General features: G+C 42.5%; 1 protein-coding gene across 1 annotated transcript in view; it reads right to left on the minus strand.

Annotated features, from left to right (window-relative positions):
* Window positions 1-5,864: 5,864 nt before the first annotated feature.
* The window catches only part of LOC133018611 (collagen alpha-1(XI) chain-like), a 74,553-nt gene continuing 54,220 nt past the window's right edge, over window positions 5,865-26,197 (minus strand). Inside the window, exons 42-67 of the mRNA XM_061085017.1 lie at window positions 24,465-24,572; window positions 24,240-24,347; window positions 23,110-23,163; window positions 22,582-22,635; window positions 19,620-19,727; window positions 17,346-17,399; window positions 16,607-16,660; window positions 16,427-16,480; window positions 16,129-16,182; window positions 14,942-15,049; window positions 14,751-14,804; window positions 14,596-14,649; window positions 14,150-14,203; window positions 12,402-12,455; window positions 10,983-11,090; window positions 10,814-10,867; window positions 10,483-10,536; window positions 9,761-9,868; window positions 9,427-9,480; window positions 9,308-9,343; window positions 9,134-9,187; window positions 8,487-8,742; window positions 7,665-7,777; window positions 7,469-7,537; window positions 6,914-7,147; window positions 5,865-6,011 (exon numbers count right to left, since the gene is read on the minus strand). Of these exons, the coding sequence (XP_060941000.1) occupies window positions 5,865-6,011; window positions 6,914-7,147; window positions 7,469-7,537; window positions 7,665-7,777; window positions 8,487-8,742; window positions 9,134-9,187; window positions 9,308-9,343; window positions 9,427-9,480; window positions 9,761-9,868; window positions 10,483-10,536; window positions 10,814-10,867; window positions 10,983-11,090; window positions 12,402-12,455; window positions 14,150-14,203; window positions 14,596-14,649; window positions 14,751-14,804; window positions 14,942-15,049; window positions 16,129-16,182; window positions 16,427-16,480; window positions 16,607-16,660; window positions 17,346-17,399; window positions 19,620-19,727; window positions 22,582-22,635; window positions 23,110-23,163; window positions 24,240-24,347; window positions 24,465-24,572 (2,259 nt within the window). The remainder of the gene's footprint in view (window positions 6,012-6,913; window positions 7,148-7,468; window positions 7,538-7,664; window positions 7,778-8,486; window positions 8,743-9,133; window positions 9,188-9,307; window positions 9,344-9,426; window positions 9,481-9,760; window positions 9,869-10,482; window positions 10,537-10,813; window positions 10,868-10,982; window positions 11,091-12,401; window positions 12,456-14,149; window positions 14,204-14,595; window positions 14,650-14,750; window positions 14,805-14,941; window positions 15,050-16,128; window positions 16,183-16,426; window positions 16,481-16,606; window positions 16,661-17,345; window positions 17,400-19,619; window positions 19,728-22,581; window positions 22,636-23,109; window positions 23,164-24,239; window positions 24,348-24,464; window positions 24,573-26,197) is intronic.

Genomic DNA, 26,197 nt, shown 5'->3' on the forward strand with positions numbered 1-26,197 from the left:
TGAGTGAACAAACGAAGAATCTAAAATATAAAACTGAAACCACACAAAGCTTTCTGAGGCTTGTATTTTGTTCCTCTCAGCCCAAACCAGCTCATTTAATATGACACAATGATTTTAATGCTTTAAATAACTAAGATGTGGTTTTAAATAAAGTGAATTCTGCACTTTATTCATCAGAGTTCATTTGAGTTTATTCAGCTTTTTGCTCAAGCTACTTCGCTTGAGCTGAGCTTTTACAAAAGACCAGTTTTCTTTCTGAAAATAAACATTCAGAGGTACGTTATGAATCAATTGGCCTCAACTCCAGCACAGTAGTATAACCTTTACTTATTGAAATTTGACAAATGAAACCATAAAAGCTTTTTTCAATGAATATGCAAACCACTAACAGAATATTATTCTGACAAAATCTTAAAACACAAGGATTCAGGCAAGTTCCCGGATCTTATCATATTATTCCTGTTCAGGTTTATGAATGTTTATTTGCAATATAAATAAATACCACAACCAGAAAGTGCAATTCACAATGAATGAGTTGAAAGAGTGTTAAGGTTACACAGAGAAGACTCAGTGGAGGGTGAAGATTCAAGGTAAACACAGATATTGGGCGCTAAAGGTTTTCGTAGGTTTTTTTCACCTCCTGAGTTTCAATTCAACCAACAGACCGTGTTGATAAACAGGGCAAAAGATAATTTGAAATAGAATAACTTACTCTACAACACTGATCCTCCCTTCATGTAATATCTCTGCCCTCCGTCTGCACCTCTGCATCGGTCTCCCACAACACGACCAGACGCCCCTCACAGTTTGACAAACCTCTGGATGGATGGACACGTCTGTCTTCTTCTCTGAAATGGCCGAACGATTCCTCACCTAGAACCAGCTCCTGACTCGGGGCCTGAGCCACAGGCTTCTGTCCTTGGGTTGACATTCAGACTTTTCCCCAAGATGCTGATGCCTGTGAGCCAAAGTTTGTCCTCAATAGCAGGAGTCACCTTCATCCTCCATCCACTAGCCGTCCACTTTGATATAAGAAGCCCTAAAGTCAGTAGATTGTTCTTTGTGTGTTTGTTTAGGTTTAATATATGTGCACTACAAGAGGGTGCAAAGCTCTGGAGGATTAACAAGCTGGGGCACACATGGTCTCACAGATCCGATGTGTAGTGTGGTCAGATATTCAGCAGGGCGCTCCAGGCCATACTGGACAGTAGGAATTGGAGACATATCGGCTAGTGGCGTCCTCAGGCCGTCTTCAGATCAGCAGTCATCAGCAGGTTAGGGTGAAGTGATGGATTGTGCAAAGGGACACACAGTATTGTTGGAGAGTTTCCCAGTGAAACAGTCTGAAAGTAGAATACTTGAACTCGAGGAGCATCTCTGACACTAGGAGACAGAAGTTTCTTGGCTCACTTGAACAAAGGTTTTACTTTTTTTTTTGTGTGTGAGCCGTGACCTGCATTCCTGATCGACTTCTTCTCCAGCAACAACAGGAGCTTTGTGGCTCATCCCGGCTCAAATTGGCTACGACACATGCTGAGCCCGAGGTATCTCTATAGTTCAACAGCACTTTAAAGTGCTACAAGAAAATATCAACAGAGAAAACAATACAGGAGACACGAGTCAATATAAATGGTTTCAAGCATTGTTCTCAAAAAATTTGAAAAACCCTTTTGTTGTCTCCACAAGTTACCTTCATCTTCCTTTATCCAGGAACTTGTACACTTGTTATACTCTTTTGCTTTAGTTACAAACTTTTACCTCCATCATCTCTCCGGCACAGACATTTCAAACTCTTGGTATCTTAAACAGTTTGCAGACTTTTTAGATATTTTCGTCACAGTATGATTTCTGCATTAAAGATACACAATACAGGTCTAAAGATGTGAGTCAAACGTGGATCAGATAATCACTGGAGACCAGTTTGGGATTTCTGACTTTGCACATCATGAATTAAATGAATTAAACCTGAAAACCAACTGTTAGAGAGGTTTTAATAACCATGTCTTGTGACTTGTATTCAGCTGTAATATGCAACTTCACCACTAGATGTCACTAAATCTTACACACTCAACCTTTAAGTAGAAACACCATCTGCAACAACAAGAAACTGAAAGAAAGTAAGTGTGTTGAAATATGTGTTTTTTTTGTATTTTTTGTGTTGGGTGCATTTGAGTTTCCTCCGATTTCAAACCATCATATTAAAGAGAATGTGAGACTTGGATTGTTCTTGTCCTCTGGCTTAATTCAGGCTGTGATCCAGTCCCGCGCCTTGTGACCCGGTAGAGGATTAAATGGGAAGAGAAGGACAGAACAGCGGAGGGAGAAAGTAACATTTTCCAAAGAATAGAAGAATAACTTCCTCCTCTCCTGTTGTGGAATGAGAAGCGACTGAAGCCCACGGCAGCTCTTAGATTCTGACAGAGTGTTTTGGGATCAGTTTGGGAGGCGCCGGGTTATTGAAGTGGATAAGTTCATATATCATAAGCAAGCAGTCGAGCCACCAGCAGCATCCTCTCACTGCTCTCCAGCCTCATTTTCTATCACTTGTTTGGACTCTGCACCACGACAACATGTTGTTCTGCCTTCGACGACGAAAAACAGGTGGCTGGGTATTAATCTGAAAACGAAACAAAACCGTCGGGCACGAAAACTTAGTGATGAGTCATCACCATATGTGCTTTACTGACCGAACATGGCGACAGCATGCAGGTTTAACAAGTACACGCAGAAATCTACCAACAGATGCAATGATTCATACGGTGGAATGAAAACATTTCTACCAGACCTCGTGAAATTCAAAATGATTCTCATGTGTAGGTTAAAAGTATTTCTTATATCTTTATCTTTAATGTGAATAGTTTGCAAAACACAGGAAAGAGAGATTCATTTTTAATCAGATTTTTTAAGTACTCCACATAAAACGTACCATGAGCAAGTAGTGAACTGAAGGAAATATTCTGCTGCTAATCAGTCAAATTTTAGTTATATAAGTTTGTCCTCACACAAATAATATATTGAGTGCAGAATTTAAAAGGGATTTTTATTATTTTGTCATATTTTGCCATAATCATCGTATAGTTCTCGAGTTCACGTTTTGTAAGGTCGCGGGGACCTTGACCTTTGACAAGAGGACTTTTGTGCCAGACACAATTCACACCAGGCAATGAAATATCGCATTCACTAGAATAGGAAGGACTTTGGGTCACAGTGACCTTGACCTTTGACCTCTACCCCGGCTGCAGCTGGATCCTCTCACAGCTGTCACTGGTGTGGAGGCAGAAACAAGTGAACCAGATTAGTTGGAACCAGATGAACTACTGAGACAAATTGTTTGTTTTGAAGACGAGTCAAATGGAGGCGTCGCCCTGCGTAAAATGTCATGAACACAACATTAACTCTCCCAAAAAACACACACTGCTCCAAGGATCTCCTGACAAGTTGACATTAGGCAAGGGTACATCAATATTTAATGGTGGGCAATGGTCTGTTGTTGCTTTTGACACTGTAATAACATTTTATTGGAGCATAAAGTCTGCCATCACATGTTTTATGTACTTGGCAAACCAGAGAGGATGTGTCGAGTGACACTGTTAATCAAGCGGTGGTCAGAGACGTTTGGAAACTAAAGAGCTTTTTTTGCGTTGACAGAGTCGTGTCATTGTCGACAAAAACAACAACAACAAAACGGTTGAAAGCCAAAACTGTGCTTGAAAAATAATAACAGGCTACAGGTCACTTATCTGCCGACCGAAAACAAAACGATTAACCAAACCTAAAACCATCATGTAGAACCACGGATGCAGATTTTTACAGATAAAATCCTTCACGTCTTTTTGCTTTAACGGTTTTCAACGTGATGGAAAGTCATTCTTCATTTTCTCTCCCAATTTATTTTGTAAAGATGGCATGGGTTTGCATGCTTCACTTGCAAAGTATCTACTTAAGTGCTTTTGGTGGATAGACATACAGAAGTGAATGGTGCTGTCTGTTGCTCACCACTCACACACAACACATCGTTTTTGACTGCAGCCCCTTAAAGCTCCTTCACAGAACATCGCCGATGTGCACGTGGAGATAATTAGTTTGAAAAAACGTCACTTTCGAAGCGACAGTAGCACTTTGGAGTGTGTTTGTGTGACATGTGGTTTTGATTAAAGTGCAATTAGGAAGCGTCACAGCCTGGGGAGTGTTGTCAAGCAGAGTCGACACACAGACATGATTAACCCTCATCATAAACTGGCTGAATACATCCGTTATATTGATGTGATTCCCTGATAAAGGATCATGTGTAAGTGAATGCAAACCAGTGTGCATTGGGCAAAGCACCAAACATTTATTTCAGTTGTACATAGGTTGTAAACATAGTGTTATTACACAGGTTTGAAAGCGGCTCTGGAGTCTGTGCTGTCATCGCTGTGAGCTCAGGAGGCGGAGATGCACCCAGATCCTGATCAAAGTCATATCTGAGTCAGGGGGGAGGAGAGTGGAGGAGATCACAGCCCCTGGGCCTCAGCACGATCACTCACAGGAGCCCAAACACTTGGGAGAGATAATCTTCCTAAAGTTAAATTATCATTGAGGAGGAAAGTAATATGTGGAAGGCGGCAGCGGCGAAGGCGCAGAATCACAAAAAGAGCACGAATCATTTCTACACCAACAATACAGACGTTCAACCCGACGATGTTTCAGAATCCAGTTTTAATATTTTTGGAATGAACAATTCAAGGCACATGAAAACAATTTGTTCATAGTTACAAAGAAGAGAAATCAACAGAGCTTGTTGAGAATTTGTAAAAAAAAAAAAAAAAAACACAACTTGATGAATTTAACTACACAAAAATGTTTCTTTCTTTGTTAGTTAGTCACCACAAATAATGTTCAAAACCTGATTTTGTTTCCAAGATATAAGGACGAGGGATGAGGAGCCAAATGTGTCCAACTGAGGTAAAACATCAGGGTGAATAAAGTCTGTCTGGAAGAATAAGCCCTTTCTTACAATATTTATATTACTATCTCATCTTATTATTATGGCTTAATTTCCTAATGGACATACCGAATGGTATGACATGAAAAAAAAGACAGAAATGTTTTTTAGAGTTAAGTGTTGTGTTCCAGTTTTGTTTGTTATCATACAAGTCAAATAATGAAAGTTATATTATTTACAAAAGGATTATTTTATACTTACAAATTAAAGCTTTTGTCAAAATATGTCATGAATGTACGATTTTCTCGAATTTGTTCTCAACAAACATCAAATATATTTATTCTAATATAGTTAACCAAATATTTACTGGGGCACATGCAAGTTTTTAAGGAGTGGATTCGGAAAGGAACAATATTGTACAAAATAATAATAATAATTACAGTTTTATCAAAAGCACTTTTTTGTAGCACCTGGAGCGTTTTGTGATTCTGCACAAAAGCACCTCTGTGGTTGTGTTCAGAGCAGCACCTGGAGCGTCCAGAGAGGGAGGCGTGGTGGTGGTGGGGGGGGGGGGAGGGGGAAGGACGAGGGAGGACGGGGCGTCCGGGGTGTGGATCCTCTCTCTGTTGCTGAAAGTGCGCCACTGTCCGCCACGGCATCAAATGCCCGTTTCCTGATGTCACTCAAAGTCATGTGATTCTGGCCCTACAAGGGCGAGGAGCAGTTTCCCCTGGTCAGCGCCTTCATGACAGGGCCTGGGGGGGAGGGGGTGGGGGGGTGGGGGGGCACACTTCTTCTCCGGGCTTGAGTGGATCTTCTCGGCAACAAAAGAAAAACACAGGTTTTTTGCTTCGCGGGGAGAGAAGGTAAAAAAGGAGGTCGGATCTCAGCGTGTGGGTGTTGACGTGACCCTGTCCTTCAGCGGGAGTAGGGGGCGTGTCTAGCCGAGGAAACACACGGGGCCGACCTCGAAGCCGAACCTCTGGTTGGAGTCCCCAAAGTCGTTCAGCATGACGTCGATGATGGGCAGCTGGTCGATGCGAGGAGTGTTGATCTCCAGCACTGACCTCGAGTAGCCCTGCTTCAGCTGCGGACACCAAGGACACAAGAGGACACGTGAGGACACATGAGGACACATGAGGAACCGTGAGGACACATGAGAACACGTGAGGACACATGAGGACACGTGAGGACACACAAGGACACATGAAGACACATGAGGACACATGAGGACACATGAGGACACATGAGGACACATGAGGACACATGAGGATACATGAGGATACAGGTAGTTAGAGAAGTGCTCCAGGAATGTTTTAGGGAACATGTTGCATTAAAACATATTATAATATATTTAGGGATCGAGCCATGACCTTGAAGAAAGCAGGTTGAGGAAACTAATGACAGGTCTTCATTTCTTGTGTCTGAAATGAGTAAGAATTGGGCACTGGAAAACTGTGATTCACTTTTTAAATATTTAAAGTATGTGTCAGTTAAAATAAATTTAAGACGACACATCCATCTTTCTTACATTTTGTAAAATGTAAGAAAGAATTGTCCTAATCAACAAAAACTAAATATTTCATATTCCATTCGGGCTGCAACTATATTTTTTCAAAAGTTGGTGATTAATTTACTGACCAAGAGTCAAATATTCTATTTGACTTTTTTTTTTAAAGAGAAAACTAAATTCCTGAATTTGTAAAGTGTGAATATTTTGTATTTTTCTTTCAAAAATGCAATGAATCAATCAGTTTAATCGTCTCAGGCTCACTTTCCAAATTACAAACCAGAGCATGAATTAAATAGAGCATGAAACAGGTTCAGCTGGTAAAAATTGGCCAGATTCTTCCATTCTATTTTGTGTCTCTACGTGTACGAGTGATATTTTGTGACATTTCTCCACATATTTGTGAGGATTAACAGGATTTCACAGGATCCACAGACAAAGTTTAACTGCAGACAGAACGTTAGTGAATGAATGTTTACCGAGCAGCCGTCTGTCAGCGGCTTGATGAAGGGATTATTATCGTACGACATCTCCTCATCGTTGGAGCCCAGGAAGCGGAGCGCCTTGTCATAGTTGTCGCCGCCGGCATCGTACCAGGCCACCGACTGATGGCAGATGTAAGTGAAGTTCTGCCGGGCGGAGGAGCTGAGCAGCTTCAGGAAGGTCATCTGCACCGTGTTGATGGTGTTTTCTGACACGTCCACGTAGTTCAACTAGGGACGGATACAAAAAAGACGGTAAAAAAGAAGAAAAAGAAAGGGAGACAATTGGTAAAGAAAGAAGCAGATAGAGGATAAATGAGAGAATGTGGCGAGGAAAGGTCAGAGTGAATGAAAGAGGAATGAAGACAGAGTGAAAAGGGTAAAGGAAGGAGAAGTATGACGGAGGAAGAGAAGAGGAATCGGTGGGAGAGAGTTACTGTAAATGAGACAAAGTGATGAAGCAGAAAAATGGAAAAACGTATTTTAAGAGGACGTGAGCGTCGGCTCGGAGGTAATGAAAAAGAAAATAAGAAGTTGTCGGGGTTCACTCACAATTTTTCCACGTTTAAATTCACTGAACCATGAACCTGGAGACTCCTTGGGCCAGTTGGATATTCTGACCTACAACACAGAAGAAAACACATGAATTCCTAACGGTTACCGTGCAGAGATCTTTTCACAGAATCCAGAGAGCAAAACAAAATATTGGTTCTGTTTTAATCAGGTGTCGACGGAGCCTTCTACTCACTCCTGTGGATTTCTTATCTGGGTGGATGCACGTTTCCCCTCCTGCTGTGAAGTTGCAGAGCACTTTGATGGCGTCCCCTATGCAGCCCTGGTTTGGATCGATCCAGTATTCACCTGGGAGAGAAGACGCAGCCATGAGATGCGGACAAAAGGCGGAAAGTCGAGGCTGCTGCTGTTCAATTCTCACATCGTCGTCCTTGAAAAGATTGCTCAACTTTTTTCAAAAATAGACTGCTGTGCTTTGTATTTCAGGTTTGACACAAACCATGAAGGAGAATGTGAACAGTTGAGGCTCCAACTTTGGTTTAGAGCCATTATTGATTAATCATTTAGTTGATTGTTATTAAGATCATCAACAATCTGTATTCTTGGTCATGACTATATGTTCCGTCTCATTGAAGATGATATAAAACACACGTTTGGACACAGGTCACCTTCACCCTGAGACTGCTCCTCGTGCAGAACCGAAGACTTTTCCCGGAAATTTATGTGCATGTGAGGAAAGAAACGAGCTGTGGTGCCTCGTGAGTTATGTCCGTTTCCACATATAGACGATATATTATAAACTCTGTGCACTGGGTCGATTTGGCTCTTGAATAACGACCATTGACCCAGCGCTGTATTAAAGGGTCTCCACTGAAAGTCATTGTCTCTTGTGTCTGAATTCGACCTTTTCCATCATCTCCGGGAAATAACTGTCCGTCGTTGATGGAAATATGATTAATAAGCAGCTGTTTTGAGTTGATAAATCATTCGCTACATGCCAAACAAGCTGGACATTGAGAGGACACCGGTTAGAGGTGGAGCTGGATCGCCATTTTACCGTCTGGGAAGTCGGGCTGGCTGAGGTGCAGGTCGTTGCAGGTCCTGGCAGGATTGTCCTGGGTGCCCATCGGGAACTTCATGCGCTCGATGTCTTGCTTGAGGTTGTTGAGGGATCCGAAGACGTCCTCCATGCCCTCCATGCCCACGCCGTCCACGCCGTAGTCGGGCAGCGCCTCGTCTCCCTGCATGTCCGCCTGTCGCGCCTTTCTCGGGTGCTGCATGGGCAGTGGCTGGATGATGTCACCAGGTGGACCCTGAAGTGCAAAGGTGAAAGGTCAAGATTATTCATAGAGAAAGGTTTTCTGTGCATGAATTGTATTTGTCATTTTCACAATCAGTTAATGTGGTAATTCTTTTCATACAAGATCAACTATAGTTCAGGCAACACTGTAAAAATAAATACTGTGAAAAGTTTGTTAAACCATTTAAAATCCAAACATATTCTGTTTACAAAGATACAAAGCAATTTGTATTTGAGGAAAGGTTTTTGAGAGAATTACATCAGAACGGTGTTGATTCACTATTTTTAATAGTTGAGTTAATCATGATTGATGTTGATTTATCATTTATTATTATTTATTAAGTATTTATTTTCTGATCCTATTATTACTGTTGCATGTTAAGATGATTGAACAGGAAACCTACTGGAGGTCCAGGAGCTCCAATCAGTCCAGTGTCTCCCTTCTGACCAGTTGAACCCTGACAAAATAAAACACAACATATATCAAATATCATTCACACAATCATAAAGGGAACCGATTCTTACACATATTTTCCAGAATGATCCATACCACTGAAAACGATAGAAAGTTGACTTACCAATGATCCCTTTGATCCCTTCTGTCCTTGAGAGCCCTGTGGACAAAGTAACATGAACACATGAGAAACAGCCGGGATGCAACACAAACAAGGTTTAACTGAGAGGAAGTGGAACTTACAGCGATACCAGGGGGACCAGGAGGACCGAGGGGACCACCAAGACCACCAAGACCCTGATAACAAATAATAGAGTCAGAATCCAGCAAAGGGAGATTTCGTTTAAGATTGTATTTGATCGATGTGTTTGTCCAAAATGTCTTTCGAGTTTGATCAGGACAATATACAGTACGTGACAATAGGGTGCACATTTACATGAAGATAACCAAATACACAGACTGACTGCATCACATAAAAACTCTTTAAACATGTAAAGAGAGCACTTTTCCATTTACATTTTATATTTGAATTCTTAGAAACAAAAGCACCCTCTGCTTGACACAGAGATTGACTTACAGCATCACCCTTGCCTCCTGAAAGACCCTGAGGTCCAGGCAGACCTCGGTCTCCCTTCTCTCCGAACTCACCGGGGGGTCCGATCAGACCAATTAGACCTGGATGACCCTGGAGAAACAAGACGAAAGCACAAAAAGTGAGACAAAAAAACAGCAGAGAAACAAAGAGCAGACACCAAAACAATATTTTCCAATTATCCATCTGACAGAAAGCAATTTTCGAATCCACGGAAATGTAATTTTTGCTCATTTATCACCGGTAGAAAGTAAAAGCCATTTAACTTTAGTCAAACTAAAATGCTAATTCACCTCCGGCTTTATGCACAACGCCACACGACCTCACACACAGTCTTATTTCTGCCCATAAATAATTAGAGTGTTTACGGTGGTCGTCATATTTAACAATAGTGGTCTGTCGCAGCACCTGCTGCTGTGCAGAGTTATGGCCATCTGCATCTGACTACTGCATGCTGGCATTTAACCAATGACCATTACACAGATGATATTATTGGACTTATACATATTCATCCATTGCATCAAATGGCTGTGTGAGAAACTCCTCACAGAGCCGAGGCTTTCATCGTGGCACCGGGAGCGAGGGAACAAAGAGATAGAGGCAACAGGACGTTTGCTCACTTTGGAGACTTCAGATAAGGCGCATACGCAGATATGGGGAAATACACAGTGAAGCAATTTGAGATAAGCATCATAATAACGTCTTGCCTTCTCTCCCTTGTGTCCAGAGTCACCTTTCATACCGGGAAGTCCAGGGGGTCCCTGTGGAGAGAGGGGATCGGGGCGTCAAGCTGAGCTGACAGTGATATGACTTTGCATTGTTCTTACAGGGCGGAGCAGAGCTGTGCATTCAGGTCGACTCGTCTGCATCGTTCCTGCAGAGCATCAGCTGTAGACAATGCAGCATGTAGCAGACAGACATCCTCTAATAAGGAGTGGGCAGGTACAGTATTTTACATTCAGCACATTTCGTGGCTTTTACAGTAACAAGCTTCAGTTTGACAGGTTTCTAGTTGGGAGGTGGAAGGATGCGTCTTACGAGAGGTCCAGGAAGGCCGTCCTGACCAGAAGCACCGGGGAGGCCTTGCTCACCCTGAAAAAAGGGAGAAACTAATTACAGTACAGGCTTTATACCATGAGAATTATTAGAAAACTGTTCTGCAATTGTTCTCAATTATGATCTGGTTTTTCTATTACAATCTACTCACAACAGGGCCAGGGATTCCACGGAGTCCCTCAGGACCAGACTTTCCATTGGGTCCCTGAGGTCCCACAGGTCCGGTTTTCCCATCAGGTCCCTCGGCTCCAGCTTCGCCCTGTTAAACAAAATCTAAATTACTTCCCTTTTCATGGTCGATATAATTCATTTGTATATATATTAATCTTATAATTACTGTTTGTCATCAGCATTTGTTGTTTGTGTCCCTGCCGTTAAAAACACTGAAGGCATCTTTGCTCCACAGCGCTACTAGTGGTCAAAAACTCCACATCATTCCTTGAATACAGTTATTTGCAATGGCAGAAACGTCCCATGATGCCTGAACCACACATGTCACAGTAAATGTCAAATACATCTGACAGTAATTAATCATCAAAGCAATCTTGTATTCGGAAGTCACATTGTGAGATTTCATGGTTTTCTCCGACAAAACCTCAGATTAGAATGATTCAAGGATTTGTACCATCTGCTCAGATCAAATGTTACCAGAGCTCGTCTTCTGTCTCCGAGCAGGAACAGCAGGTTTTCTTTTTTCATGTATTGAATTTCCACAGATGTCATATCAACTCGGAGATAAGGACGGGATTAAATTGTTCTGACAACCAATTAGGCCTGGATGTGACACTCAGGAATCACCACCCAGACTTTGTCTTGTCTCCATCACGTCAACTCTAATCCTCAATGTGGCTAGAATGAGCGTCAGCATGTGTGTGTGTGTGTGTGTGTGTCTCTCGCAGTGTGTATGTGTGTAGAAGAGAATAAAGACATGGAGAAACAACAGAAGAGGCTGTGTCTGATATTCGTCAGATTTCTGTCTGTGCGTTTCTTTGAACCGTCTGATTTGGGGACAGTTTCTTTATGCCTCACAAACACAGCTCCTTTCTGCTGCTCCTCAACTACAGACGAGGATTTTAACAAAGAAATCGAACACGCTGCAAACTTCAACAAACACCATTGTTGCTTGTGTGAGATTAAACGCTCAATGATCATCTATCTGAGCCGGTCTGTACCGGTGTTGTTTTGCTCTCAAGGTTGTCAACTTGAAAGCTATTATAACATTTTGTTGTATATGTATCTATATATTGTATCTTTAGGCTGTGATTTAGGTAAATAGTAACTACTGCTTAATGCTTTATGTTGAAATGTACAAATGGATTTACAGCACTTAATCTGGAATCTCAAAAAAAATAATCCTACAATAATTTGGGAAAATAAATCCATTCCCGGGTGGATTTCTAGAAAAAAAGCAATATCCTTAGATCTGCTCGACCTCACCTCTGTTGGTTTATCAGCGTGATGTGAGATGTTGTCATTGTAAAAACTGTGCAGCTGCATTTCTTTGCTTCCCTACATTTATCGTGATCCCATCAAGAATCAGAATCACATTGTAATCAGGTCAGTGACTTACCTTGGATCCCTTCTCTCCCTGTTTGCCCTCCTGACCCGTTTTTCCAACAGGTCCCTTAAAAAGAACAACAAAAAAGCCATTAAAACTCATACACGAATTCTTTGAAATAAACAAACACATCATTGAAAAGTAACACAGCAATTCACTGTTCGACCTTTTCCAAATCTACTGAAAACAACACAACACAGGTCATTATTGAACCTGACGTGCAGGAGGTCCGTGCACACCCTGACTGTCCAGCTGAATGGTCTCTGACCTTCAGTCTTTGCAAACAGAGAAGGTTACGTGGGGCCACACGACATCGGCGCGGGCAAATTGCCCTACATCGCAAACACACTGGGCTAAAAGCACATCAGCGTTTTCACCAAACAGCCTCTGGTCAGAACCTTGAAAGTGGGCTGTCATTCGCCATTAGACACCGTAATCAAACAGACCAAACAAAAGCCGTCCGTCTTCAATGTAGGTTATGAGCCTCGCCAACTGTGTTTGTGCATTAGTGGATTGTGTGCTGAATGTGCGTGTGCTCGTGCTAATGCAGTCAAGCGGCCACACGCATCAGTGAACACCCAAACCTGAGTCAATTTAGAAAAGAGACTAACTCTGAAATACGCAGGGTGAAGGATGGAAAATCATATCACAAACTCCATGAATATGCACATGGACCTGGGCTCTAATTTGCTCTGTAGCCGCCGTCACCTGGATACCTCCCCTTGGAATATAAATTCTGGAAGTAAGAATTGTTTACTTTACCAGCGTTTTAAAAGCGTACAATCAACGGTTCAGGTCTGTTTTTAAACTGAAGCCTCGGGATTACATTAAAAAGGTCTAAAACATGAACATTTGGCTTCACAAAGTCAAAAGTCTTGAAAACATTGTATCTCAGATGACGTAGTAGTAATAACAAGCTATTCTATTTTAATTCTATCTGAAATCTTAGTGGGACTGAACACAGGACCAGAGGCCTTAACTAAACACTGCTTTTTATTGTGGATAACAAACCAAAAGGCTTGCTTATTTAATAATGATCCATGTATTTAGTTTTAGAAACATTTCTTAAGGAAAACTACAACTTTAGAAAAATGGGAAAGTGCAGTAAAAATACAAAAAGTCCCACTGAAAGGTAGTGAAATAACTAGAGCACAAGATAAAATGGAAATATTGCCAGTATACCTTCGGCTAGAGTTCTCGCTCTTAATTACTTCCCACCATCACTTACTCACAATCCAAAGAAGAAAAAATCTGTTATTCGGACTTAATGCATTTAAATTAAAGAAAGACAGCATCAACACTGGTTGATCTTGATGCGCTGAAGAACGACTTAAACTATTTTTGAGCATCATTTCAGCTCAAGTACTCCACAGACGAGAATGAAATAACTTTAAATATAAATCTCTCCATTCTTTCTTTTCATTTCATTTGGCCATCCACTCATACAGTACAAGGATGGCATGCTTTATTGCCAACTGTAAAACATTATTAGTGTAAATGGAAGGTATCGTAAAAACGCCGCACCAGAGAAATTGAATAATCTCGGCTCAAGTCTGATGTGACAGGAGGCCATCGAGAGCCAGAAATTAAAGTGACAAGTTAATTTCCTGACAGTGGCAGCAGCAGCAGTGGAGCTACTGCTTTCACGAAGCTGCCCGTCAAAGTCACAATATGTCACCGTCCTCCTCCTGATTGATTCCTATCATTAATTATTCTATCATGCTTTTTATCACATGCATCATTTTTGGGAAAGTACTCACCCGTTTGCCGGGAGGTCCTGGTACACCAGACTCACCAGATGGACCAGAAGGACCCTGAAGTCAAGAGGATACAACAATTAATTTAATTTCACAGGAACTGAAGTAAAGTTTATCTCTACATTTGAACGTGAAATGTATTTTCACAGATTAGATTCTGTTAGATTCTCCCTCGGACTCCATCACCTACCTTAACTCCCCTGAGAGCGTTATACTTTTTTATTGTCACTGAATTAAAAATGAACAATAAAATACAAATGTGCTTTCAAAAGGCACAGATAGAAGATTTATTTCCATTTCCATTACTGTTAAAGTAAATCTCGCTTTATCTCCCACATCATTGAGCACACGGGAGATAGTTCCCAGTAGCAGAATGTGAATGACCAAAGTTTTACCATATTTTAACTGTGAAAGTATTTATAAGTTTAAATCAGGTTCTCTTGACTTACAGGTTGTCCGGCATCTCCATCATCTCCTTTGTCACCACCTAAACCGTCAACGCCCTAAAAAATTACAGAAATGAGTCAAACAAAGAATGATTTAACTTGATTCAGCTCAATACAGGCCAACGTGAGACTGAGTAAAGTATAAATTCAACACTTACAGCAGCACCAGCCTCACCAGGGGGACCTGGGTCTCCTGGGAAGCCGACAGGACCCTGCGGACAGATGGAAACACAGAAGGTTGATCTTTGACTTCACATCACTGAGGACAGTTTGACTTGGAACCACACACAGCTCTAATAATGCACCAGTCATGACTGTGTGTGTGTGTGTGTGTGTGTGTGAGACGTACAGGGTTTCCCTTGGGACCATCATCTCCAGAGGGTCCGCGGGCACCGGCGGGTCCAGCAGCTCCTGGAGGACCAGATTCTCCCTTATCACCAGTCTCTCCTCTTGGACCCTGAGGATGAAAAAGGCTTGTGAGCATGGAGACCACACGAGGGCACAACACAACTTTGACAACATCGTGCTAAATGAGGCGCGACACAAATGTGATATCAGATCCATCACTCCAGCTGGCATCAGAAACCTGCATCAAGCTGACTGACAACTCAAAGCATGACTTTGGAGAAAAGAGACACTGAGATGAAGCTTTAGGATCATCCTCTGTAGTAAATTCTTTTTTGTTATCTATTAAATGATTACACCGCTCATCGTTCCAATATCTCGTAATGGCTGACACGGTGTCTTAAAGTGTTGGCCATGACTCAGAGCAGCCGCTGAAACATAATTACAAGCCCAGAATCGTTAGCTGGCTTATTAGCGCCGAGTGCTTCTCCAGTCGATGCCAGCGTGGCACCTTTGGAAATTGATCGGCGTGTGACGTGCAGCGCCGGCTCGATCTGTCACCGTAAACAGACACGCAGCAGCAGATGGATACGTCAATACAAGCTGATGGACTCAGGAGGAGTCGAGGAGGAGGCGACCGACCCCTGCCCCCCCCAACGAAGGTGTGGCCGCCCTGGTGTACACAGCAGATCTCTACTGCTTAGTCCGAATCGATGGCACCGCTCTGATGTGAGATATTCGACATCAGGTCGCCCACTGTGAATACTTTATCCTCATTTGTGAGAAGAAAAAAGTAGAGGCAGTTTGCAGGATACGCAGCATCGTCATGTTGCCCGGTGCATGACGGAATGAAACTCCTGTCATTTATGCTCTTGTGGTGAAATGCCTCATAGGATCTTCTGACCTTCGCCTCTATTAACAGCCTGGTACAGGAGGTGGGATTAATGACAGCAGCAGCAGTGGAGGTATCCAAATGTGGCCGAGTTAATTATCTGCTGAGAAGCCGGCGGGTTGAGAGGATTTCTACACATCAGACTGAATTGGAGCAGCTGCTTGTGGGAAGAATTGTACACGAGTGTCTTTCTACTTTTAATTACTGTTCACACATGCAGGAATCATCAGTTTCTTGTTATTGGAAATGAAGGATATTTTTCCCAGAGAGGAAATTCAAGAACACAAAAGTGTACTTACTCCCATACCAGGCTCTCCAGAGGATCCTGGGTTTCCAGCCTCTCCGGTTTCTCCCTGTTATGACACAGAGAAAATCTTGATCAGAGTAAAGAACATACAGCAGTTTTATCAGACTAGTTCAGTGCTTTAGGTTTGAATCTTCTATTTCAAACACACAAACATTAAATTGCAAACCAGTAAAATATGTCCTCCAGAAGGAAACATTATTTTGACAAATAATATAGAGAAGGAAATGAAAAGAATGTATCTTTAGCAGCTGGAAAGTACCAACATGATGAAACAAATCGACAGTTCTCACCTTCTCTCCGACACCTCCCATTGAACCGATACCACCGATAGGACCTTGTGCACCCTGTGGATCAATTACATTGCTTCATTAGATTTTAGATTCACACAAAACATGATATTTCAGAATTTTGAATGAATGAAGTTTCTGATTGATAGAAATGTTGAGTGTGAATGAAGCCTTGAAACTTACATTGGCTCCGCTGGAACCTTGAGGACCTCTGGGGCCTGGAGGACCATGTGGACCCTGTCGGAAGAAAACTGGATTTACTCTTTGTGCAGTAGAGCAAAACATAAATCTTGGCCATATGCAGAAAACAGGTGCATAGTCAGAAACGTTATATGTACTGTCTGTTCTTTTCAAAGTAATTTAAAGGAATTCAAGGAAATGCAGCAATGTCAAACTGAAGTTTACACAGTTCCCTTTAATTATCTTCAGAAAATGTTGTTTTCGATGACACCTGCTGCAGAGAAGCTGGGCTTGTGAACGACAGCCAGTGTGTTTCTTGTCAACACACGATGGTAGCATCTGTGGCAAGAACATGAACCTCATCTGGCTCAGCAGACACAGATGAGGATGCACTGTGTTTTGTGCTTGTTCTGCAGATGTGTTGTTAGAAAATCAAACCCACGTTCAATATCTGTACAAAATATTTCAAAAATACCCCCTTAGTGCTTTTATTGTACTGACAAAAGAAATAAATGATTGAAGAGAAACATATTTCGAAAAAGAGAATGCTAAGTTTTCTCCCACTGAAATGTTTGTGTTGAAACATCTTACACAGGCTGTAAAAACAACTGCCAAGTGACGGATAGAGTTGCCAAACTCAGCCGCCGGCCAGAAACTTCAGAACAATCACAACGATTTCCCCCCTCACCAGGTTGTACGTGCAAACAATGTGAATTCCTGTAAGAGAAAGACCGACGCTCACCATCGTTCCGACGTCTCCATTCTCTCCCTTCTCACCAGGAGGGCCGGGCAAACCCTGAGAAAGAGACAAACACACTTCAGAACAACAAAAACTGCACCTCGAAAAGTCTGCACGAGAGCACAAATGTATTTTTCAGCAAGTTACCAGGTGCTCTCGGAAGATGTGAATTGAAAAGTGGGGCTTTTTGGATGCGATGCGATGAAGAATGCATTAATACGAGCAGAACCCCTGAGAGTAAACACACAATTAGTCAGAAAAGACACCTATTGTAATTAAAGGGTATGGGAGTCCTGGGAATAATCAGGCTGTGTAAATTACAGGGTGGGAGCTCCATCTATCTATGTCTGCAGGAAAGTGGAAACAAAAGGGGAAAGCACGAGCGCTGCATATTACCCAGCTCTGGGATTCAATCATGCTTGAATAAAACAGTTTGAATACAGCCGAGGAAGGTGTATCTGTAACAAAAATGAAGGAGCTCTCACTTTGCCATTGTGGCTTATTGTCTCTCTGCATAATTGCGGCTCTTATTCGTTGTGCTGGTTTAGCTCTGACGGCGGAGCGTGAATAATCAATGGGTGGGTGGAAAGCAGCGGTGATGATAAGTCGGGGCGAAGCAGAAATGACGTGGATATCGATCATTGAGATCACATACGTGTAGTTTCGGCCCATTTTGTTGATTTACTGTACCTGCGTCGGCGGAGAGGGCTAATTTATAACAGATTCTGACTGGGACGTTAGTCAGAGTAATAAAGCACGAGGGCGGCGAGAATGGGAAAATAAATAAAGCATCAACTTATTTCATGTATTATGTTTGGAGGTGACAGGTTCTTGATCAGCGTGGGACTTGTTTGTGATAGTACGAAGCAGTGGATTAGAAGGCTGCAGCTAGGAGGCGTAATATTAATACACAATTACAGGTCTGCATTTTTACTACATCATCTTATTTGTTTTCATTCTCTCTTACTGATTTCAATTTTTCGTGTTTTTATATCTGTAATATCCTTTTCATCTCATATGTTTTGTCGTACATCTTTGCCTTATCTCTTAAAGTTTGTCGTGCACGCTTGATCGATTAACATGACTTGACATAAAAATACACATTTACATTTACATATATCTGAGCGAACCTATGAATCTCCTCTCATCTCTTGGCGTGTCCCTATTTTTTCACCTTTTTAAGGACACATGAGGACAAACAATTAAAATCTGCGGCCACATCTTCACCTTTGAATCTGAGGAATTCACCCTGTCACTGAGGACTCAGATATTCCACAGCAAACACAGCCCCCCCACCTGATGGAAGGCTTTCAAACCGAGGCCATTTATTCCCCCATAGTCAAAAATCATTAATGCTACAGATAATTGAATTGAGGAGCTGAGCTCGCATTGGCTGCTTCCATCTATTGAAGGGCAGCTTAGTCAAACGTAATTAAAAGACTGGAGATGGAGTGCATTATGGCCAATTAAAAGCCAATTGCACTTAATAACAGTGTTATCTGGCCCTATTGACCAGCGGGGGCTTCACTCTAATTTCATCCTCAGCCAGTCCTTGGATAATTGACTTTGAGATATTCTCAAGTATTCCGTTTCTATATATATATATATTGCCACCAGAGCAAGTTTCTGTGAGTCCAGCTCTCAGCTGTTTGACATTTTCCCTCCTTCTTTCTCCCTGTTCCAGTTGTAAGGAAAAGAGTATAGAGCAAAGTAGAGGAGCAGAAGTGACCTAAAGTTTTGCTAGCCTGAGTTTAGGTGTCTTCTCTCAAAACCTGACATATGGTTAAATCTAATTCATAAAAAATAAATGGCAGAATGTGAGAAACACTCGCTGAATAGTAACTACTGCAGCCAAAGAGAGAGACAGAGATAAACTACAACTGTAGTCAACTGACTCCACGTGATCAGAAGAAGAAGAAAAAGAAGAAGAAGACGTCCGTCTCCTCTCCACCATTAACGACGCGGCAACATGCCAAATGCTAAATATTGGCTCCGGTGATGGATTCTTATCAGTGACTGCGCTGAGGCAAGTCCTTGAGGGGGAAATAACAGTATTTGCCCGGGAGCGATAGAAAGTGTTGTTCGGTGCCGAGGCTGCATTAATAAATGATGCTGTGTTTTGATGTAATGCAAATTATGTTAAGAGAAATGAAATGTAGTTAGTTTAAGGAGAAGCTCATTCTGCTCTGGTCGCCTCTGATAGAGGGAAATTTTGTGCGGTTGTGTCCAGAGAATAATGGACGTGTGTGTGTGTTTCTCTATCGGACGCAGACTCACCTGCAGCCCGATTGGTCCTGGGAGACCTGGGAATCCTCTGGATCCTTCGTCTCCTTTCTGGCCGAACATGCCCTGCTGTCCTCTGGGTCCGGACTCGCCGTCGCTGCCCTGTGGGAGATCAGAGTTCACACCATTCAATCGTCTTAATTCTGACTCACATTATCTGGAAACACTGATATCTATGTTTTTTTTTCCTCTTTGCCCTCTTAATCCTCCTCAAGGTTAAGGAGGAATATTCAATCTCATGTGGTAGAGAGTGGGTCAGAGCTCATATTCAAACACAGGCTGAGAATGGAGAGTTGCCTTGATGCCTTTTCTGAAGGTCAATTTATGGCAATATCATCCATCCACCAATTCTCTACACCCACATGTTTTTTACCTCAGTGTCAGGACCATTAACTCTGGGCAGGACGATAGTCTCCATCTCAGGGCTAATGCTAAATATGCCACGAAGAGTTTAGAGGGACACGCATGGTTGATATTTAAACTCAAAACAAAAGAGGACAGGGATGAGGCAACAGTCCTTGCCACTGATGATCCACTGTGTTGCTGTGCTACCTGAGGACACGGCAGACATCCCACTAGAGCCTCTCATTATGGGCAGCAGGATAAAGTGTAGCCAATGGGCTGTGATAAAGATACTGACTTCATCTCTGAAGTCAGAGGGGCAGATAGGAAGGGGAGACTACAGGGAAGGAGTGAAGAGTGCTGACAAACTGGGAGTTTTCAGTTCAAACGCATGTCAGCACTTGAAAGTGCTGGAGGAGCTCTCGCTGAGCCCTGGGACACGGAGGCCGCCGCAGGTGCTTGTACTGAATGCAGATCAGTTGGGGGGGAAATGTGATTACAGGTAGCGTGACTACGTCTTTGAACTACAGAGAGGAGGAGGAATAAAGTTAAGAGAGACTGAAACAAAATAAGGGAGTCGCAAATCTTGCTGCACCAACAGCTGCTCAGACACATTTCTGAGACTGGACTCAAAAAACATTTCTGAGACTGGACTCAGAAATGTGTCTGGCTGTAGATTCCCAAAAAATAAAATACAGGATCATTTTAAACACCGCAGGCACAAATTGCGAGACCATATTTCAGACTTTTGATGCAGTCCTTGGTGAAATTTGAAAGAAACATCAAAATCAACACGGATTGCAGCCCAGAACTTGTTCTCTGATAACAGGAGTGAGGTATCTCAAAATAAGCAAGCAGTATGGAGGCTATGTAGATGCTACAGCTAATGTGAAAGCCGGCTAATGCTAGCTGGGCTAAGGTGCTCGGTGTTACCATTTGGTAAAAAGTCAGCTGTATATTGCGTATATTTTATAAACCCTAGAGTCGTTACGGCGAACCAATGGGCATTCTGTGGACGAATCCAAATTTCTGAAAAACCTAATTGTCCCTTATTCAATCGTCAGCAGGTCTAACGCCTACAACTGTCCACATGTCTCCATTACTGTCCATCATTCTCTTGTATCATACCTGTGGGTGGAGGAGATGTCACCTCAAGTTGCCTGACTTTGTTTAAAAGTCACAAACTTTTAAATCCGAAAGAAATTACTATCCTAAAACTACGATACTGCTGAATAAAAACCTGCTTATTTTATAGAAAAAGGAATTCTGCCCTGATGAAGATTAAAAACTGTCCTGCTTTGGCCTCTGTTATTCTAAGTGCTTCGCCTGTTTTGCCTCCTGAGTTTATAACAGCACTGGTGATTGAGCTGTTGTAAACCACATTAATCCTAAACTGAGAACGAAATTTGTATAATTTTCCCCCAAGAACACCAACAGTTCTCCTGGACTGGAAGGTGAGCTGGATGCGGTCAAAAGTGATGACAGCATTAGGACACGCAGTAATTAAAATAAAAGAGGGGCAGGCAATGTTGAAACTGCACAGCACGAGTCAGGACTCAGCGATGAAGATATGAATACACATGAGCCGACTGACTCACCAGGACAAACAACTGTTAATCTGTTATTCAGCTTGGGCGCGCTACCTGCTTCCGGCAATTCGTCTCACCAGTTTCTATTCTAGCCCCCACAGAGCCCTGCAGATGCTGAATATTTGCTAGAATGGTTGTTAGGGCCTGATAATTCACAGCAATGAGGTGTTAGCTGCCTCGAGGCCATCAGCCCATTGTTGTGCTGTTGTGTTAATGAGGTGGACGGGAGGATGATGCTCTGCAGCGTGTGCGCAGCAGTATTTTCTGCTAGGTCTGCTGCCATGTGAGGGTATAGGCTGAAATTGGCAAGTTGGGCCACCATTGTCCTTTGCACATGGAAGGTCACAAGTTTATTCCTATATAACAATCACGAAGCAATGCATCATCTGAATTCATAAACCTAGTAAAGAAAACCTTCTGCTAAAGGTCAAGATGCCGGGAACTGGGATGATAAAACTTTTTGTGCAGTATCCTGACATTATAGAGCTACATTACGCAAACTCATGTGACGTTACTCAAATAAATTACGGGTTTAAGATGGAATTTATGAAACATTATGATGATAAAGGAATTAGGATTAAATAAAGGCTGGACTGAAGAGGCAGGAGACAAAAGGAAATGCCTCTAGCATAAAGTACTCTGACCTCACTGGAACAGAGCTAAACGTCCATCCTGGGAATAAAACATAAATTTGTCTTTCTTAGTTCTCAGGATTTCCAAGTACCGACTATTAGGAGGTTGGTGTCTACCTTTTCAAAGTAAAAACCTGCATACAGTACACATTACTCTGTACAGAATAAAGATGGACACTATTGGATATCTGGGTAGAGTACTGCAGAAACAATATTTCAAGTATTTCAATATTTGCCATTTCATTGTTGAGACTCAGAGTGTGACATGTTGAATGAATACTAGTGAGCCCTTGTAGTAGAACTATTTTCAATATATGTTATACTCCTAACTGTGACGTCCTTCAGCAAAAGTGTAAATTATGATATTTCATGAACAGAGAAAGTGACACTTACAGCTGGACCAGGAGCTCCGAGCACACCCTGAAGACCGTTTGAACCTGGTGGGCCCTGGAAACACAAGGAGTAATGAATCATATGCAACATGAAACAAGCTAGACTCACTGTTTACATTTACACTAGAGCAGAATGGAAGATAATGATGAATCTGTTTCCTCACACCTGAACGGAAAGTGATTTCTCAAGGGGAGAAACACATTTCAAAATATACTCTATTTGTGATCCAAACCTCAGTTGGTTAAAAACACAGATGTTTAAATCGAGGACTGAGCAAACTGCTGTTCTTCTTTATATTAAAGCAACCTTTTAGGAAACACAACAGCGCTCCAGTTCATAATTTATACGCTGAAGCCCATGTAGGGCATGATAAACTGAGATGAGTCGTTGCCAAGTTACTCATGTTCGATAATTAATTCAGCTCATTGGAGAATTCAGCAGCTAACATAAGTGTTCTTTGCACAGTTTGCATGGATTATCATTCAAAGTTATGTGAAAAGTTATGGAAGAGAGAAAATCAAGACTCACCAGTTCGCCCTTGTCTCCTTTGCCTCCCTTCTGTCCAGGTCCACCAACTTCTCCCTGTGGTGCAACACAAACAGAACATTTCTCATGTTTAGTCAAAGTCCAATCCCTTAGTTTCACCTCTGCCACCACAGGGGCAGTTCATATTCCTCCAGAGATCCCATTGTGATCGGAGCGATTTAATTCATTGGCTTCCTGTCAAACCCCATTGGCAGTTTGATTGACATGATGGCAGATGTGACTGGGATTTGAGAGGCTTGATGGTTACAAATGCAAAGACGCAGCTCAACTGATGATGTGGGATTTTCTGGCCTGAGGGTAAACAGGATGTGTAAAATATTGGTGCTCCCAGTAAATATAACTGTTTATCTGTACACTGTGGTAAAATGGAGTGAACCATTTGGAATTATCTGTATTTATGTATAAATCTGTCTTCCTGTGATCGTTTATCCTAATCCTCAGTTTTTCAAGTTAAGTCCTTGGTGCAAATAAAAGTAAATATAGTAGGTGACTTTAATATTCTCATGGATGTCGGTAGCCTTAAACCACTCAGTTCTAACCACACCCTCGACCTTGTTCTGGCTTATGGCTTTGGAATTTAACATTTAATAGACGTCCCTCAGAATCCTCTTTTATCAGACCTCTATTTAATTACTTTGAAACTCCTATTACTGACCTAGACAGAAACGTCCTGATAGAGGTGTAACTAAATTTAAGAAAGTGATTCCATCACCACTTAACTCAGGACTCCTGTGCTAAATTTAGTTCCTCCCAAATTCATTTTATCAACAGTGTTGCAGGCTCTACTGACTCTGACTCCTCAGTACATATAAGCTCATATAGTGAATACCCCAAAGAATAACTCGGAAATTAAAGCAAGGCTCGAAAAACTTGAAAAGATATAGCATTCCACCTAACCAGAAGAATCCAGAGTAGTCTTGAAAGATAGTTTTAAAACATATATACATGATTTAGAGTTTGTTTGATTCAGATGTTCGAGTAGAACTCTAAGAATGTAAGAGTCTGATTTCCATATTTATCCAACCGTTATGTTTTGAAAAATACTTAATTATCTAAGCCAGATATTCAAATGAAGGATTACTGGAGTTCTAATATGTAAAGATGTACTCTACCTTGTCACCATCCTCTCCGGGGGGGCCCTGAGGACCACCTGGGCCAGGAAGACCAACGGGACCTTGAATGCCATCACGGCCGGCGGGTCCCACGGGACCTTTCTCTCCCTAAACACAACATCGATAACAGACGTAATGAAGTTTCACATCACCAGCAGACAAATCCTCAGTTTGCAGAGTCTCAGAAGAATTGGACTGAACGAGGGGTTGAACAGGAATACTCACAGGGCCGCCCTTCTCTCCAGCGGGGCCGGGTGGTCCTTGGGGACCGTTGCGTCCTGTCAGACCGATGGGACCACCAGGGCCAGCGGCACCTCTCTCTCCAGGTGAACCCTGTCACCAAGGAACAGAAGCCAATCACTCACTGCTGCTCTCAGTGGCCGTGAACAAGAAGTCCCGGAGAACAGGTGCAGTAGCACATGAAAGCCACAGGAACTTGAAGCAGGAAAAGTTGACTGTTTGAAAGGCTGCTGATTGAGTAAATCTAAAGAAACATTTTCTTATTTGACAGCTGCAACGAGCTGTTACATCAATTATTTAAACTATGATTTATGAGAATTGAAAACCGTACACCTCATGAACATTAACCCTGTTGTCGACCACAAAGCCAGAATTGTGGTGCTCAGACGATTCTTATATAACTTTCAGGGTTCTGACTTTCTATTGTTTCCCTGCATTAGCATGTCTGAATCCCCTGCTCTCCACTCGTTGCTGTGCAGGAGCCTCACATCACATAAAGTGTGGCTACATCTTTGATCACAAGTTCGTTATGGAGACAATCTACCTAAGGAAGGTCTGAGGCTGCTGTCAAATAAACCACATGCATGTGTGTAGACCAGTGATTCACCTGGATTCACTTGCATGCACCCCGACACACACACACACACACACACACACACTGATTCAGCTGCCACCTGGCATTCACATGCCTGGCCCATTCCATAATAGACATTGCCAGTTGTGACACACGCATACACACACACACAAACACACACACACACACAGTTCCAAACTGTCAGCCCCAGCCTGCCATCCTGCCCACAGGGACACACATATACACCACACACACTCAGTCGCATTAACACACACACACACACGCACACATACACACACAGAAGTTTCTTTGCCTCGTGTAACCTCATAATCTATCTGAATATTTCTCTGCCTCTCATTTCACCAATGTTTTTCTCCCACATGTGATTCTTTGGCGAGAGATCAAAACCCAAACACAAAAGCATTCAGACACACACAACCAGAGTTTGCCGTTCAGCTGGTCCCATTCATCCATCCTGTTTGCTGCTCAGCTCTTTCGTGGTCTGTCTCTTTCAAACGAATGCACACAAAACCTCTTAAAAGACTGTGAAACCGCAACACACACACACACACACACACACACACACACACACACACACACACACACACTCACACACAGACTTTCCCACAGCAAAACAGCAGCTCAGTGTCTGGCAGGAAATCGATGGAGGAAAATATCAGATCTCTCGTGTGCGTGGGCACTGTACGCTGTCCTCTCTCTCTCTTTTTTCCTTTTTTTCAGAGAGTTTTTCAAACGCTACCAAAACAGTCAATCACATGTTTTCACCCAGTGTCTCACTTTCAAGCCAATTTAAGAAAAAAACTATCTCATTTCGCCGTGGCAACGATTTGACTCTTCCAGAGCGAGCCCCTCTCCTCACTTTCATCATCTTTTCATCCGTGCTCTGCATATCCGCTGTCATCTAATCTGGTGTTGCTCTGTCGCTGGTGAGCGAAGGGGGGGTGGGGTGGGGGGGGCAATTATCGGGAGCCTGCGTTTAACGCTTGAACAAAATGTCAGGCGGTTCAAAGCTGCCTGTCAGTCAGCGTTCTGTGCAGATTCACCGCCAGAGCTCCCGGGGCTGGGCTCAAAGACAAAGGCAGCGAAAGAAGCGGCCCACTTATTTTATGGATTACCCTGCCAC

This window comes from Limanda limanda, chromosome 13, assembly GCF_963576545.1.
Source record: "Limanda limanda chromosome 13, fLimLim1.1, whole genome shotgun sequence".
NCBI lineage: Eukaryota > Metazoa > Chordata > Actinopteri > Pleuronectiformes > Pleuronectidae > Limanda > Limanda limanda.